At 41.2% G+C, this 15,446-nt stretch overlaps 1 protein-coding gene across 7 annotated transcripts in view; it reads right to left on the reverse strand.

The window, feature by feature from the left end:
* Positions 1-15,446, reverse strand: part of MAPK10 (mitogen-activated protein kinase 10) — a 388,740-nt gene that overhangs the window by 63,636 nt on the left and 309,658 nt on the right. For 4 of the 7 annotated variants that reach the window (XM_039539662.1, XM_039539666.1, XM_039539664.1 and 1 more), the window contains 2 exons: positions 14,794-14,959; positions 11,312-11,383 (listed from right to left, as the gene is read on the reverse strand). In XM_039539662.1, the coding sequence (XP_039395596.1) occupies positions 11,312-11,383; positions 14,794-14,959 (238 nt within the window). Of the gene's footprint in view, positions 1-2,927; positions 2,998-11,311; positions 11,384-12,381; positions 12,903-14,793; positions 14,960-15,446 lie in introns of those variants that run through there. The other 3 variants (XM_039539668.1, XM_039539669.1, XM_039539665.1) reach the window with 3 other exon arrangements.

Here is a 15,446-nt window from a genome sequence, read left to right on the forward strand (position 1 = left end):
AACCAGGACAGTCCTCAGTAGAGTGGGACTGGCTGATAGCAACTCTGGTACATCTCAAGATAGATGCCATAAGTATGTATTCACATGTTGTAATCACAACACAGTACCTGGTAGTAGTTGTTTTTTTAATACAACTAAAGAGGAAAATCATTTTAACAGCTGTAATTCTGCAGTGTGTTGGGTCAGCTCCCACTGCACCACAGAGCCCAACTCACTGAGCTGGAAAGGCAATGCCCTCAGGGGAAGTGGGGCATTTGATATTTTGGTGGGAATGGGCAAATTGGTTTAGAAAATATTAAGAACCGCTTTCCTGCTGCTCTCCAAACCAGAGCCCTTTTATAGGCATGAATGCAAACTCAAGCCCTTTAAAGGGTTAACCTCACATGTCTTCCTCTCCTGCCCTTCTTGAATCTCTTCACTGGCTCCCAATCTCTTTCTTAATCAAGTTCAAACTCTTAGTCCTCAACCTCAAGGCTCCACATAGGTCTGTCCTTGCTTATATCTTTGCTCTCATTCTTTCCTGATCCCTCCACTCTGCTCACCCCTCTCCCCATAACGTACCCTCCATTCCCTTCTCCCAACAACCCTGTGCCTTTTTCATACTTTCCTCTATGTCTGGAACAGCATCCTACTTCTTGCCACTCAAATTACTTTGCTCTCTTCCTTCTAACCTCACTTTTCCTGGGTATCTTTCCACTACAGCCTGCTCCTTTTCTGTCACCTCGCTATTTCTTTAAACATTAATAATAGACACAGAAACAAAACATGGGAAAATTAACAAAAAAGTAATATATAGAAAGTCAAAAAATACTTCTACAATCTGCTTCCCATGTAAGATACTGATCTCCTAGCAGCCTGTGTTCCTCTCCGATTGTATAATTGCCTCTCCCTCTCATCAGTTCCTTCCAGGGGCGGCTCTAGGAATTTGGCCGCCCCAAGCAGTCATGCCTGCGGGAGGTGCACCGGAGCCGCGGAACCAGCCGACCTCCCGCAGGCATGACGGCAGAGGGTCCGCTGGTCCCGCGGCTCCAGTGGATCTCCCACAGCTGCGGAGGGTTCGCTGGTCCCGCTGCTCCGGTGAAGCATCCGCAGTCATGCCTGCGGGAGGTCCACCCGAGCCGCGGGACCAACGTACCCTCCGCAGTCATGCCTGCGGGAGGTCCGCTGGACCCGCGGCTCCAGTGGACCTCCCACAGGCATGACTGCGGAAGGTCCGCCGGACCCGCCTGCCGCCCTGCCGGCAAAATGCCGCCCCAAGCGCGCACTTGGCGCGCTGGGGTCTGGAGCCGGCCCTGGTTCCTTCCCCCATGATATAGTTATTGAGTTATCTGTATTAATTAGGATCCAATCCTACAAGATGCTCAATGCCTCCTGTGAGATATCAAGCACCCTCAACTCCCATTGAGTTGAGGACCTTCAGCATATGATACCATGTGCTCAACATCATATAGGCTCAAGCCCTTAGAAGATAAGGTCTTCTGAGCAGAAGCCATGCCTTGTTTTATGCCGTTGAAACACCATACACAACACTAGTCCCATATAAACAATACAAACATTAATTGATTGCCTCGTAGCAATGATAGGGGTCAGAAAGGTTTGTGTACCTTGTTGTCTATTTCTGTTTCCTGATCTGTAAATGGAAGCAACAGAATAGTGTAAGAACAGCTGTTCGTCTGGTGGCTCTGGATGGAAAGTGAAGCAGATCTACTAAAAATCCTGCAAAAAAGCTGCTACTAGATTTCCAGCTCAATTCTACAGACTCAAGTGATTCAGATAGTTCACAGAAGTGTCTAAATGTTTAGATGCTTATTCAAAATGCATCTGAACTCTGAACCTTTTGAGGTTTGCCCATATATACCTATTTGCTGATCTACTGGGGTGGAAGTAAAGAGACACTTTTCGGACTGTAAATAATCACTGAGATTAAATTCCCTCATGGACAGAGGGCCAGCATCTGGCCTATGCACTACTCAAGAAAGTCTACAAAAGAGACCTGTGTTGGCTCTCTGGCCAGGGGTAAATAAGACCTTAGGAGGCTGATTCAGCAAAGGACTCGGCACTTTCTGGAAGGTACTGAGTGTTCTCAAGCCTTACTCAGTCTTTGGAGGCTTCCCTAACACTACCATGATCATGACAAAATAATTTCTTGGGATGGAAATGTGCATTGGAGTCACTCCAATTTAAAAATATACGTGACTCACTGAATTTCCCAAGTGCCACAGGATTTGTGTGGTGTCAGATTATGGTGCATCATGTATATTTCCTATTGCATGGAAGGGATACATGACAAGACTATATAGTTTAAACATGAATAAATAAAATGTTATATTTCCAATCCATTCCTTCTGTGGACTAGTGCCATCTATGAACTCCATTACCTCATTTGCAGACTGTCTGGATGCTTCCCAAGCAGCACAGTGCGAATGATTCCCCAGGTGATGATATGATGCTTTGGCTACACTAAGTCTGTGAGCAGACTGCATTTACCTCTGAGCTGAATAATTACGTTCCAATCAAGCAAAGGGCTTCAGACAGCTTGCTTTGATACTTTTCCCTCAATAAATCCCTCTTAAAAATATGGTAGAAAGTTACATAAAATAAAAAAAGTTTCAGTACACTCACCCTATAAAAATTTACACCTGCACTATAAAAATTATTATAAATTTTATCAAGTGATTTGATGCATGGAAATTTATTTTATTGGTACAGTATTAATGCTGCAGATTTCCTAACAGGTTTAGAGCTAGCTCTCTCTCTTTCTTTCTACATATATTATACATTCATAGATACATAGTAATTATATCTCCCCGCTCTGCAACTGAGTACAAAGTCTATGGGAATTTGAGAGAAACACAAAATTTTAATTTAGAGCTTCTGAGTTTAATATTAATCATGGTGAATTCTAGCATGTACATTTGTCAGGATACCAACAAATCTAGCATGAGACCATATTCTACTTTCAGTCCTCGATTCAGCAAGGTACTTCAAAGCAGTCACCTGCTGGGAATTCAGAAAAGATGATGTTCACCTAGTTAAACACAGTCACAGTTTATCCACAGTAGACCCACAAGACTAACAAAAGGCCTGATTGTGGCCCTGCCTACACAACCACACACAGGCGTAAGGGGGAGAGGGTCACGCCTCACACCCTGTGTTTTCTCCAGAGCTTGGTTCCAGGCTCTAAGGGCTAAGCACATTCCACACATTCACTATTTCACCCCGAGCTAGTGTGCAGAGATTTGGATCTGCCCCTCCAATGTGCCTACCAGCATAGCTGAGCTGACGTGGGGGGATGTAATCTGGTAAGGGGCCAGTAGTTTGTTACTCCCAGCCTGAAGCAAGGAAGGAGAAGATGGCACGATTCCTTTCCTGTGCTGCTCCTGGGCCCGTGCAGCTGCACCTCATGTAGCACCTCTTAAACAAGGCACATTGTATATGCTCAATCTAGCCCAAAGGTGTTTCTTAGCACTTGGCACGCCCACCTTACAACACTCAATGGAAAAGCTTCCATTGGCTTCAGGGGGAGGCTTTTCCTGTGGAAAGACTTAGGGACTGGTCCATTAGTGAGTCACAAGAAGCTGCAGTAGTGAGTACTTGAATGTACATCTATAGCTCTTAGAAAAAAATCATCACAATGGGAGTAAATTTGCAAAGCATCTGGGCCAAGCAATTTAAACCAATACACACTTAACCAAATACAATGAAAAGTAGTCTAAACCCAACTCTTCAGCTTGCAGAGCTCAGGTCATCTAACTGTTGGGTTTAGAACCACTTTCTGTATTGTTTTAAACTGCTTGCCTTGAACTTGCTTTTTTTTTTGTGAGCCACAGAGGTTATAGCCAAGCGTATTTTAATTATTTCCTCTTTCAATAGCCCCTCTCTCCACAATATTAATACATAATATGGCTATGCATTTATTAATCAAAAATGAAACAATTTATAATCCGTGGTAAATTCTTGTTTTGTGTACTAATTTTGGTAATTAAAGTACCTACTTGCCTTGACAATCAATGTTTTACCTATATCCCTTTTATATACAGTTTGTGAAACTCCACTCTGTTATACCAGCCTAACTCTGTTAACATTAATAAAGTTACAACAGAGTCATGGAGTGGAGAATCAGGCCCATATATACCTCTGAGGCTCACAAAAAAGCTAGTGCAAAGCAAGCAATTTAAAACACAGAAAGTGCTTCTCAACCCAGCAACTAGATGATCTGAGCTCTGCAAGCTGAAGTGTTCGGTTCTATATATGGACACATATAGGCACTAATGGCTAGATTTTCAATAGTATTTAGCTGCCTAAGCAGCAGATAGGCACCAAGTGGGATTTTAAAGAGTACCTGAGTAGATTGGACACTAACTCCCATTGACTGAAACATCCCTGAAGATGTCCATCTGCATCAGCAGATACTTAAATACCTTTGAAAATCTACCTCTTAATTACCGAGATTAGAAAACATGACAAGAATTTGCCACAAATCAATATAGATATATTGAGCTTGCCAGTGCATTGGGGAGTGGGCATGCTCTCCTTGGAAGGGTGGAACATTGGTGTTCCTAGAGCTCCAAGTCATCCTCCCGCTTCAGCCACTGTGCCTTCTGGAGCTTCTGCTGTGAGAGCGCACCTCTCTCGCTATCTGCCCCCCAACACGGGACCCTGGCTAAAAGGCAGACCGGACACTTTGCATCGTAGTGCTAGTTTTTATAGTGCCTTGAAAAACATCTAGCACTTAAATACTGCAAATAGATACAATTTCTTGCCCACTTAGCTTTACGATTAATGCACAGTCAGTTAGATACTGTCCTTTCTGGTTTATACCGCCACTTGATTAAATTACTTGTGAAGTCTCCCCTGTTTATATGGGGAAATGGCTTTCTCCAGAAGTAAGAGATAACCGTGATCTTCTAGGAGAAAACGGAGAATGGATCTGTTAAGATTCATATTATCTGATTCTTATAAAAAGATAAGCTGTAATTGTAATGTTTCTTTGAACTATCTCACAGTGCAAACACCAAGGCTAATTAAATCCAGTGTTGATGTAAAGGAAACCCTAAATGAAAGAAAGAAATAATACCTTGGTCCTAAATGAAACCCCAGCCAGATGTGTGAAAAAAAAATTTTTTTAAATACTCTCCATTCTAAATTAGGAACTCACTAATCAGTTTCCTCCCCGATTCACTCCCTCGTGTTCTATTTTGGTGAGAGCCTGCTATGCAGGGGGCCAGGCAACATATGGAGAGTTCACCCAGACCAGACTGCTATGTCCTACAGAGGGTTCAGGCTCCAGGGGGTTCCACCTGCTTCAGTGCAGAAAAGTCTTGGCAAGTGGACAAGGGAAGTTTGGGTGGAGCCACCACTACGTAGATCCACTATCCCCAAACCTCTAAAGCTGGTGTTGTAAAAACAACCAGAGATTATCTCCACTGCCATTTATGAGGCTATTGGGGATAATCCAGATGCAGAGATTTCCCTCTGTACAAACCACTTACTTGGATTGCACATAGGAATTGGCTATGAGTAAGGCTAAGATTTTGTCACGGTTATTTTTAGTAAAAGTCACGGAACGGTCATAGGCAAACAACAAAAATTCACGGAGCCCCTGGCCTGTGCATTACTTTTACTAAAAATAACCATACAAGCCATGGGGCAGAGGCGTACGGCCCCAGTTTCAGACCCCTGTGGAAGCCACAGGGTAGGGGCATACAGCCCCAGCTGCAGCCCCCTATGTGTGGCAGAATCAGGCATGGGTGCACGGCTCCGGATGCAGCCCCCAATGTGGGGCAGGGGTGCACGGCCCTGGCTGCAGCCCCCAACGTGGGGCAGGGGTGCCACCTGCACTGCTGGGCAGAGGCACATGGCCCAAGTTGAGCCCCTGGTGGAAGCTCTGGGGCAGGGGCGCATGGCCCCTGCTGCAGCCCACACCGTGGGGCAGGAGCACAGTGCACGGCCCTGGCTGCAGCCCCTGGCAGAAGCTGTGGGGCTGGGCACATGGCACTGGTTGCAGCCCCCAATGCGGGACAGGGGAGCATGGCTCCAGTCACAGCCACAGCTTCGGCTCCAGCCCCAGCTTTTGACAGCTGAACCCCAAGAAGTCACAGAGGTCCAGTAAACTCACAGAATCTGTGACTGCCATGATCTCCGTGACTAAATCGTAGCCTTAGCTCTGAGTCTGCACATATATGCATATCCTGTGTATCACTGACTGTAAACTAAACATGTATGGAATATACATATATTGAGTCCAAAAAGTTAAAATAATGTTAATGGTCAAGCATCTATATGAATGCAAATTTCACTGATGTCTATTGGAGCCAGATGACCTATTTTGTGAGGAAAATACTACTGAAACTCAGACCATCCCCACCCTAACCAAAACCCCTATCCAAGCTTGTGTCTGGATACAAATTCAAACTGATGCATGCACAAGCCAACTCCGCTAATAAATAGATAAAATCCAAACAATAAAAGTCAACACCCACCCCATGATCAAGTTTGAGAAACATGCCAGCCATTTTGAAATTCTCTGATTCTCCTCTTGCTAAAGTCTCATGACTACTGATCTTTTAAACAAAAGGCGTCTTTAAAAAGAAAAATACTACACTGAACAAATAGAAATATCAGCAATAAATTTTGAACATGAAATTGCATCAAAGGTAAGAACAGATAATTTCTTACAAAAAACGCTCATCAGAACCTGTCATTCACAACGCTAGCCTCACCCACTAACAAACCGTAATTACATAAGTCTCGCTCAATATCTAAACACAGAACTTCTCATTGCACCTTTCAAGAACTATAGATGGCAACTCCTTTTTCTAACAGTATTTTTTAGATCACACTGATCACTATAATGTATGTGGTATTTCCTGTGTGTACAGTAGAACCTCAGAGTTACGAACACCAGAGTTACAAACTGACCAGTCAACCATACACCACAATCAGGCAGCAGCAGAGACCAAAGGACATAAAATAAATAAATACACACACACACACAGAGTACAGGACTGTGTTAAATGTGAACTACTAAAAAAAAGGAAAACAGCATTTTTCTTCTGCATAGTAAAGTTTCAAAGTTGTATTAAGTCAATATCAATTGTAAACTTTTGAAAGTACAACCATATTGTTTTGTTCAGAGTTACGAACATTTCAGAGTTACAAACAACCTCCAATCCCGACGTGTTCGCAACTCTGAGTTTCTACTGTATATTCCTGTAGAAGTAAATATAATTACGATCCATAACCAGACAGATAAATTCATCAAAGAAAAATGTTGCATAGGCCGGATTTTTGAAGACTTCACCATCTATTAACTCATTATTCTCAGTAGCACCTGCTGGAGCCTGAGTAATTTGCAAAATTGGCTACTTCATTTTAGATGCTTAAATGGGAGCTGAGCTCTTCTAAAAAATCTGATCACAGTTGTCAGTGCTGGTCACTTTTGAAAATCTGGCTCTCCATGTTGATAGCCATAAGTCTGTTTGAACTCATGTTCCTATTATTGCTATCTTCATCTTCTTTTCTCACTTAAGTCTTGTCTTGGATTGTAAGCTTTTCAAAGCTGGAATCTTGTTCTCCCACCACCCTTTTTTTTTAAAAAAAAAAACAGTACCTTATGGTCCTGAACAATTCAATATAGCAATTCATAACTATAGTAATATTTCAGCTTCAACCTTCTTCAGGAATCTCTCTGACACACACACGTACCCCACTCCAAACTAGAGCCATTTTCATGCCAGAAATAAACAGTGTCACTTTCCTACTGTAGAAAATAAATGTCCCTACACTGGGGGAAATAAAAAAAAACCAAGTGAGAATTAATATTTCAGCAAAGAATCCTTGAAGGAATGAGTGTGGGTGGGTGTCTCTGTGTAATGTCAGTATGGGTTTCAGTCCGTCTTATCTCTGTAAGCCAATTTCTCATTTAAAAATAACTGAGTTCACATAATGTTTCATGTTTTGCTTCCATTACATAGTGCACAAAGTGCAGTTCCTATCATTGTACTGAAATCTTATGAGGTTTTGTAGACATTATTAGTCAGAGTTTGGGAACCACAAGAGGTTTCAAAGGTTCTGTCTAGTTTTCGCAGCTTCCAAGGGTTCAGACTTGGCTATATCCTAAGGTCCTTCCTCTTTTTTTTAAATAAAGTCCTTACTCAAGCAAACTCCTACTGACTTAATTAAGAGTAAAAACTGAGGAAGAACCTCAGGATTTGACACATTTTCTGAAACATTTTGGTCTGCAACTCAGGCTGGAAATATGTCAAAACCTGGATTTCTTTCTCATGAAATCGCCTAGTTTTGGTTATTACATTTGGTAATAAATCTGGGAGACGTATTCTAATTTGATGCATAACTTCCATTAACACTAACTGAAGGCATGTGCATACACCCATAGCCCTTGGGATGAGAATATTACCTTGACATCTTTGTAGAATTTAGGACTTTTTGCAAAGTCACCTACAAATAGCTCATTAATAATAAACATCAATTAGTCTTCAATCTGTCCTCCATGTTCTTTAATTTCCATGCAGGCTTTAATAGACCCAATTCAATGATTATTCTGCTTTGGGATGCCGAGTTATTTAAACCTGCCTTTTCTTCAAACATGCCAGCAGCTCTCAATCTTCTGTGTTTATTGTACCAGTACAATTGTGGGTTCCTGTTCCAAGCTACAAATGAGACAGCATCATGGACCTACAGCAAACCAAATACAATAGCCATTCCCTTTAGCAATTACAAAGAAATAATGATTTATATTTCTATAGAGAGAGACCCCAGCTGGAAGACTTAATGTTATCAGAAAGGCTCTAAGGCACTGCAAGAAAAGTTTTGTCAAGAAGGCTTTTGATGAGGTTTCTGCTGCTGCTGCCTAAGTGCTTTTCAGGGACTTACTGTATCGAGAAGGTTGACTGGACCTGCCCATTCAAACAGTTACCAAATAGAGCAAGGGAAAAAAAAGAATCTCAGACACACGCACAATCCAGCTTTCTGACACTGAAAATTCTTATTATTCTTTGGTTCAGATCGATTAACAAATAAATATCTTGGGAATTAATTTATACACTGTATTCCCCCCCCTCCCAAGTCACCTGACAAAAAACTCCCTTCTCCACCCCCAAACAAACTAGAGTAATACTGGCTTTAAAAGGGTCACAATAAATTAACTTTTTTGGGGGGAGAGGGGGCAATTTCCAATGATTTAAAACAGCAGGTCTATCCCACAGTTTGCCTTGGGCTTTGAGTGGAGATCCAAACAATCAACAATCTTTTTTCTCATATCTTCAGATGATTTTAATGAACATTTGGACGGTGAAATGTTTGGTTTTTTTTAATATTCTCTGGCTATCCACTGAAAAAGAACAATCAGACACTAACAACAGTGACTTTGACATGGCCAGATGAAAGTACCACAGTAAGAGTCGTGTTGAAAAAAGTTTGGGATTTATGTTTTTTAAATGGATTGTTACAAATAGGCAAAAAGACATGACTGTAGCATCCTGCTTGTTGATGAAAAAAGAGAGCTGCAATCAACCATCATATTACATTGTTCCTTTGTAATTATTTTTTACTGTTTTCCAGTTGATTAATGAACTAAATACTGAATCTGATCTCTTGTTCATTGACTTCAGAAACACTCCCAGTGAATGTAATGGACATTGGATTGGGCCCCTGAGGTTTGATAAATAGTTGAATTAAGCATCATGTACCTTAAGAAAAGTCAGAGAAAACAGCAACAGCAATTGATAAAAATTGACGATGACTCCTTGATACCATCATAAAACTGGAAATGCCCCAATGATCTAAGGACACAATTTTGAAAACTGCTAGCTGCACCTTGAAGATGCTCTACGCCCGCAATGTCCATTGACTTCACTGAGTGGGGAAGATACCCAGTACTTCACAGGAAGCACTCAGCACCTTTTAGGATGAGACTCCAAAATCAACTAAAAATAATTCTAAACAGTGATCCAAAGTCTCTTTTTGTGTCTCTCAGGTTTTCACTTTCCAGTCCACATTAATCAAGGAGAATACAGTGGCAGTCATTAATATCTTTGCTATTTTCTCCTTAGCACGTAGGAGATGATAATATCTGCAGTATTCCCTATTGAATGCACGTGGGGGAAAATCATATATGACTGTTGTAAAGTCCCAGTTCTGCAACTGGATTCATTTGGACACCGATGTGTTATTGCCTTCGATGGGGCTCCTCCCACATAAATCCAATTGCAAGATCCATATGTAACTTTGTTAAACACTACATGAATCACTTGAGAGCCAGCAAAAATAATTAGTGCCTATGACCTTATGTCTTTAAAAATAGGTTTTTTTTTTAATCCAGACTAACTGCCAATGTCTTCTGATGCCAGATTTTTATGGTGTCCTTCTGCCAACCTGTCATAATTAATCCCCTTTTTTGGAAAATAGAATATGTGTTATGTTATTGCATTTTTATTCTGATGGGCACAAATAAATTTCCCATACATCTCATATACCCCAAGCAGGTCCTCTGGCTTAGCCTTTGCCAAGTCAAAAGCCAAGTACACATCTCCTCTTTTGTTTTCATTTTCTAATATTACTTTCACCACCTCAGAGGTGGTAAAAAGAATATCATCCAAGCTTAGATGATCAAGACAAAGAGGGACACAGACCTCATGCAAGTGAAGGAAAGTCCATTTTCAAATTAACAGGAATCTGATTTCAGGCAAATTTGGAGATCACACCAGATATACGGTTGTTTTAAAGTAGGCAAGTCAAAAAATTTTAGAAAAAAAATGTTGTATCGACTCAACTTTGAGCCCATACAGCATTGAGATGAATCCATATCAATGATGCATTAGCGAGCAAAAGATTATGATGTCACCACAAACTTCATGAAGTTACCATTTCCAAAACAGTAAAGCAGAAAAACAGATTTACAGGATCGGATGGGCCAGGATAGAGTGTTTTGTTTTTTGTGTGAAAGGGTAATCAATAAGGTATGCTAAACATTTGTTTTCTGTATTCTTTCTTAATATGGCACACACTTTTTACATAAGACAGGAAGACTAAAGATTTTAAAATAATAATAAAAGAAGAAGATTGGATTGAAATAATTCAGCTTGTATCTGTTTTTCCATTTTGATTTCTTTATTTTTTGTTCATTTCATGAATTGGGTTATTCCCCCTCAAAATTACTAAGACCTCGTAAATTCAACTTTTTGCTCCTATCCTTACAGTCCTGGTATATTTATTATATGTTTAAGAGGGGATGAGATGAAGGAGAGGAATAAATAAATAGGTGAAGCTGCAGCAAATGGCACAAGGATACAGTCCCTTCCTGGAAAGAGGATTTTGTGGCGAACCATTTCTCCCATAATGCATCCCACAGACCATATATCCACTAGAACAGCAGAGACAGGGAAGTGTAGAAGGGGGGAAAAAGCAAAGTTAACTAAGATACTTCACTCCTAAAGGAGGGGAAAAAGAGCAGGTTGATCAGAATAGTACAGTTTTTTCTCCTCCCACCAAATGCTAAAATAAGTAAATAGATAAAAGCACCATCAGGCTCAGTAAAATTGAAAAAAATATTTGAAATATCAGCATTGTCAGGGTTTTTGTTACACTAACTGAAATAAAAATATGCACCTTTTTTCACAGGAAAACCAACAGAGGTTTGTCAATACAGTCTCTTTCTGATTCAGGCAACATGAACAATGCACCTAGACACAATGAACTCACAAGCAGGCTTCATGTGTTGGAAACCGATCAGCTGATCATGTCTAATCTATGTTAAAACCATCCGGGGGTTTCAGCAGAGGGCTTACTGCTATGCTTTCTAATACACGTGAAAAAGGAAGGCATGAACTTGAAGGGGTTTTGCCCTCATCCTGCCCCTGAGATTGTGTGGAACCCACAGGGTAAAAAGGGCACAACGCTAGCCAGAAAGTAAAAATAAATAGAGATGTACAGCTGTCTTGGGTCTGCAAGGACAAACTGCACTTAGTGGGTAGGAAAAATACAAAGGCCGAAAATAAAAACCCAAATCCTTACCAAAAAAAAAAGTGATCATCTGGAATCACCTTCTACTTGGCTTTTGGGCCAGTTTATGGGTTTATTACTGCAGTATTGAATCTGAACCTGCAGCCCTCACCCACACTAATTGTCCTAACTGGGACATAAGTAAGGACTGAAGGTCGGGACCCCATCCTACAGTCACTGAGTATTGCAAACTCCTGCTGCAAGATCCAGCTCTATGTAGGGGAAAGAACATAAAGTCTGGACTACACTGCCTATGCTGGGTATAGGTACTAAAATACAGAATGCTGCATAGAGTGAATACCAGCATGCCTTCTGGGAAGGTTTCTATGCTTCCCATCCTGACTTCACGTACTGGATGCAATGTGCACTGCTCATCTGTTTGGTTTAGGTGAGGTTTTTCTTCCTTGAAATTGTACAAGGAGGGGGGAAAAAGACAGATACTTGATGATACTGAGTGCAAAGAAAGAAAGGTTCAGCACTCTGAATGGTGAAGAGAAAACTATTTTTCAAGAAACTGCCATATTTTCCCAACTTCAAATCCTTGTTTTGTGATAATTTTTTGGAATGTACAACCAATTTCTCCTCTTTTTCTTCTCCCCTTTTCATCCTTTAAAAAAACAAAATAAAAACAAGCAAACCAAAACTTTTTGTTGTTGTTGGTAAAACAAAATAAGGGTGAAATGTTTCATCTGGGAAAGGAGGGTAGAGGTATTGGGTGCACAGGACAGCTAAAGCATGCCTGAGGTGGGGTTAGAGTTTTCTTCTTTGTGGTAGTTTTGGTTCCTTCCAAGGTAAGTTCAGCAAAATAATGCTAACTATGCATCGTTAGCCAATCGGGTGCAGAGAGAAAATGAAAGCAGCGAACGATCTTCATAGTCAGCCTACAAAGTGGGGAGGAAAAAATGAGGGAGCTCATGTAGCACAGCAGCACAGGCCTGAGCAGCGGTGTGGAGAACAATCTTTCCCATTGACTTCAGTGAGACCTGGATCAGGTCCCTCGTACACATCAGCTCCTCAGATTTGCTGATCCGCGTTTCCTTTATTCATTGTTTCAAATTTATTTTATTTTTTAAATGTTCACCTGTTTTATCTTGCTCAGTTGAAAGAGAAAAGCTTCTTGCTCACTTTGAGCCTGATCCATGGCCCATTGACATTAATGGGAATCTCTCCATTAACTTCTGGGGCACTCAATCAGCCCCTTTGAGGGTTGCACACATTCTGAGTGCCTCCGCAAATCTGTCTTGCACTTGACCACAAAACTGCCCCAAACTTTTCCCAGGTGCCACTATAACAGCATGAAACCAGAGGAAATTTCTCTGCTGTGTCAAACACAACAACAAACTCATTTTGTGAAAGAACCACACAAAGCCTGAGCAACTCATTTTAGAATAAAAATAACCTAATATTTAGATTAGGGAATGATGACATGTGTGTTGATCTCAGTTAAGATTTTTGGAGGCACTCAGTCTATGAGAAAGCCAAAGTGCAACATATTTAGCACTTGTGCTATTTTTTTCCTAATTACTAACTACAGTATTAAAACCTGCATTGTGAATCCATGAATATTACCAGCAATTCATGGAATGAAATAGCTTACAGGTGTGTTATGAGCATGCCTGTATTATCGCTTGAGTAAAGAAATCCTTCTAAAAAAACCAAGCATACAATGTCATTGTCAGCTGAAGAATGCTGTCAGTGTGACTTCAAAGTCTACTGCATGTTAGTTGGATTCTCCAACTTAACGTAAAATAGTCTGGAGTTTCTGCTACTTTCTCATTACATTTGTCATTGAAAAGGTCTCTTCATCTAACGGGGAGATTGCTTTGGCATCAGAAATAGTATAATAATAGACTTTTCTCCACAATATTTCCTACTCTTCTTTCCAGCCTGGTCTACCTAGCACCTAGACAGTTATAATGTTCAATTATGTTATAGAACAAGAACTACGTATTTGATAAAGCTTTCCCTTTATCCCTCCTACAATGAACTCTTTCTTATAGGCACCTCTGTAATATGCTAGCTCTACCTGCATCCCATAGCCTGTCCACGGACAGAAAGATACACCATCAGTAGGTTTTTCACAGCAGAGCTCTCTATCTACAGCAAGGATGATTACATACAAGTGAAACAACAAAAAAGTACCATAGTTCAGTTTCCTCCTCTTCCTCCTTTTTCTTTCCACTAAAAATGGGCTCAAGCTGCACAATTCAGATCTAGATCTTGTACACCCTAACGGCGGGTTGTTAGAGTCTGGGATGTTAGTTCAGCCTATCATACATATAGAAGCCATTCTTGAGATTCAAATCTGGGTCTGCATCTTGAAACATTTGGGAATGTTTGGATTCCAAATTTGGTTTGGTTCCATCTCTTCTTTCCTCCTCACTGGAGAGGTCTGAGATTCAGAAGAGCTGGCTTTAGATTATTTCATCCATTTGGCAACCCTAACAATTCCCATACTATCTCTGGGTCACAGCAGCCTTTATGGATACACACTTTCTTCAGCCGCCCAGTCAGGCAAAGGAGTGCTGGTCAATCACAGGTTGTTAACCTGCAATACCATGTGGTTAAATTCAATGCAAACTGCATGACAAGTACCATCAGATATTGCAGTTTGATTGTAATACTGGGAAAATTCAGATCTAACATTACTTTGGTTTTTAAATTCAAGGTGTTCTTTACTGCTATTATTTCCCTCTCCTGGTGCCCATACATTGTCAAAATAGCCCTGGCCCTGCCGGACACATAGCCTTTGCTATTGAGGTACAGCCCTACCGTTCTCCTTGTAGCCCATTCCCAAGATGACCTCTGGTGCTCTGTAATAACGTGTCACCACATACGGAGTCATCATGAAGCTGGTGCCTGCAGTCCTGGCCAGTCCAAAGTCCAGAATCTTCAACGTGCAATCGGACTTTACCACAATATTACTTGGTTTTAAATCCTGCAAGAGAGACAAAGGAAAACAGACATGACTGCCATCTCTGAAGGCCGTGCACAATGGTGATCTGGATCCATGCTTTGGGTGGATCTCTAAACACTTCGGTGCTCCATAGCTGCATGTGCAGTCAGTCACGGAAGGCACTTTTTAGCCTGTCTCCGAATCCTGTTGTTGCTTTGGCACCTCCTACTGGAATGTGTGCTCTAGTGATATAGTCCAGATCCTTCGAGCAGCTTAATTCCATCAAGAAGGACACTGCTAAATTGGAGAAATTTCAGGGAAGTTGGGGAATGATTAAATGATTAGAAAACATGCCTCTCTCAGTGACAGCCTGAAGGATCTCCATCTATTTTGCTTAACAAAGAGAAGACTGAGGGATGACTTGATCACAGTACTTCAAGTACTTACATGGGGAACAGCTATTTGATAATGGACTCCTCAGTCTATCCGACAAAGATATAACAAGACCCAATGGCTGGAAGCTGAAGCT

Source organism: Mauremys reevesii, linkage group 5 (genome assembly GCF_016161935.1).
Source record: "Mauremys reevesii isolate NIE-2019 linkage group 5, ASM1616193v1, whole genome shotgun sequence".
In the NCBI taxonomy this organism is placed as follows: domain Eukaryota; kingdom Metazoa; phylum Chordata; order Testudines; family Geoemydidae; genus Mauremys; species Mauremys reevesii.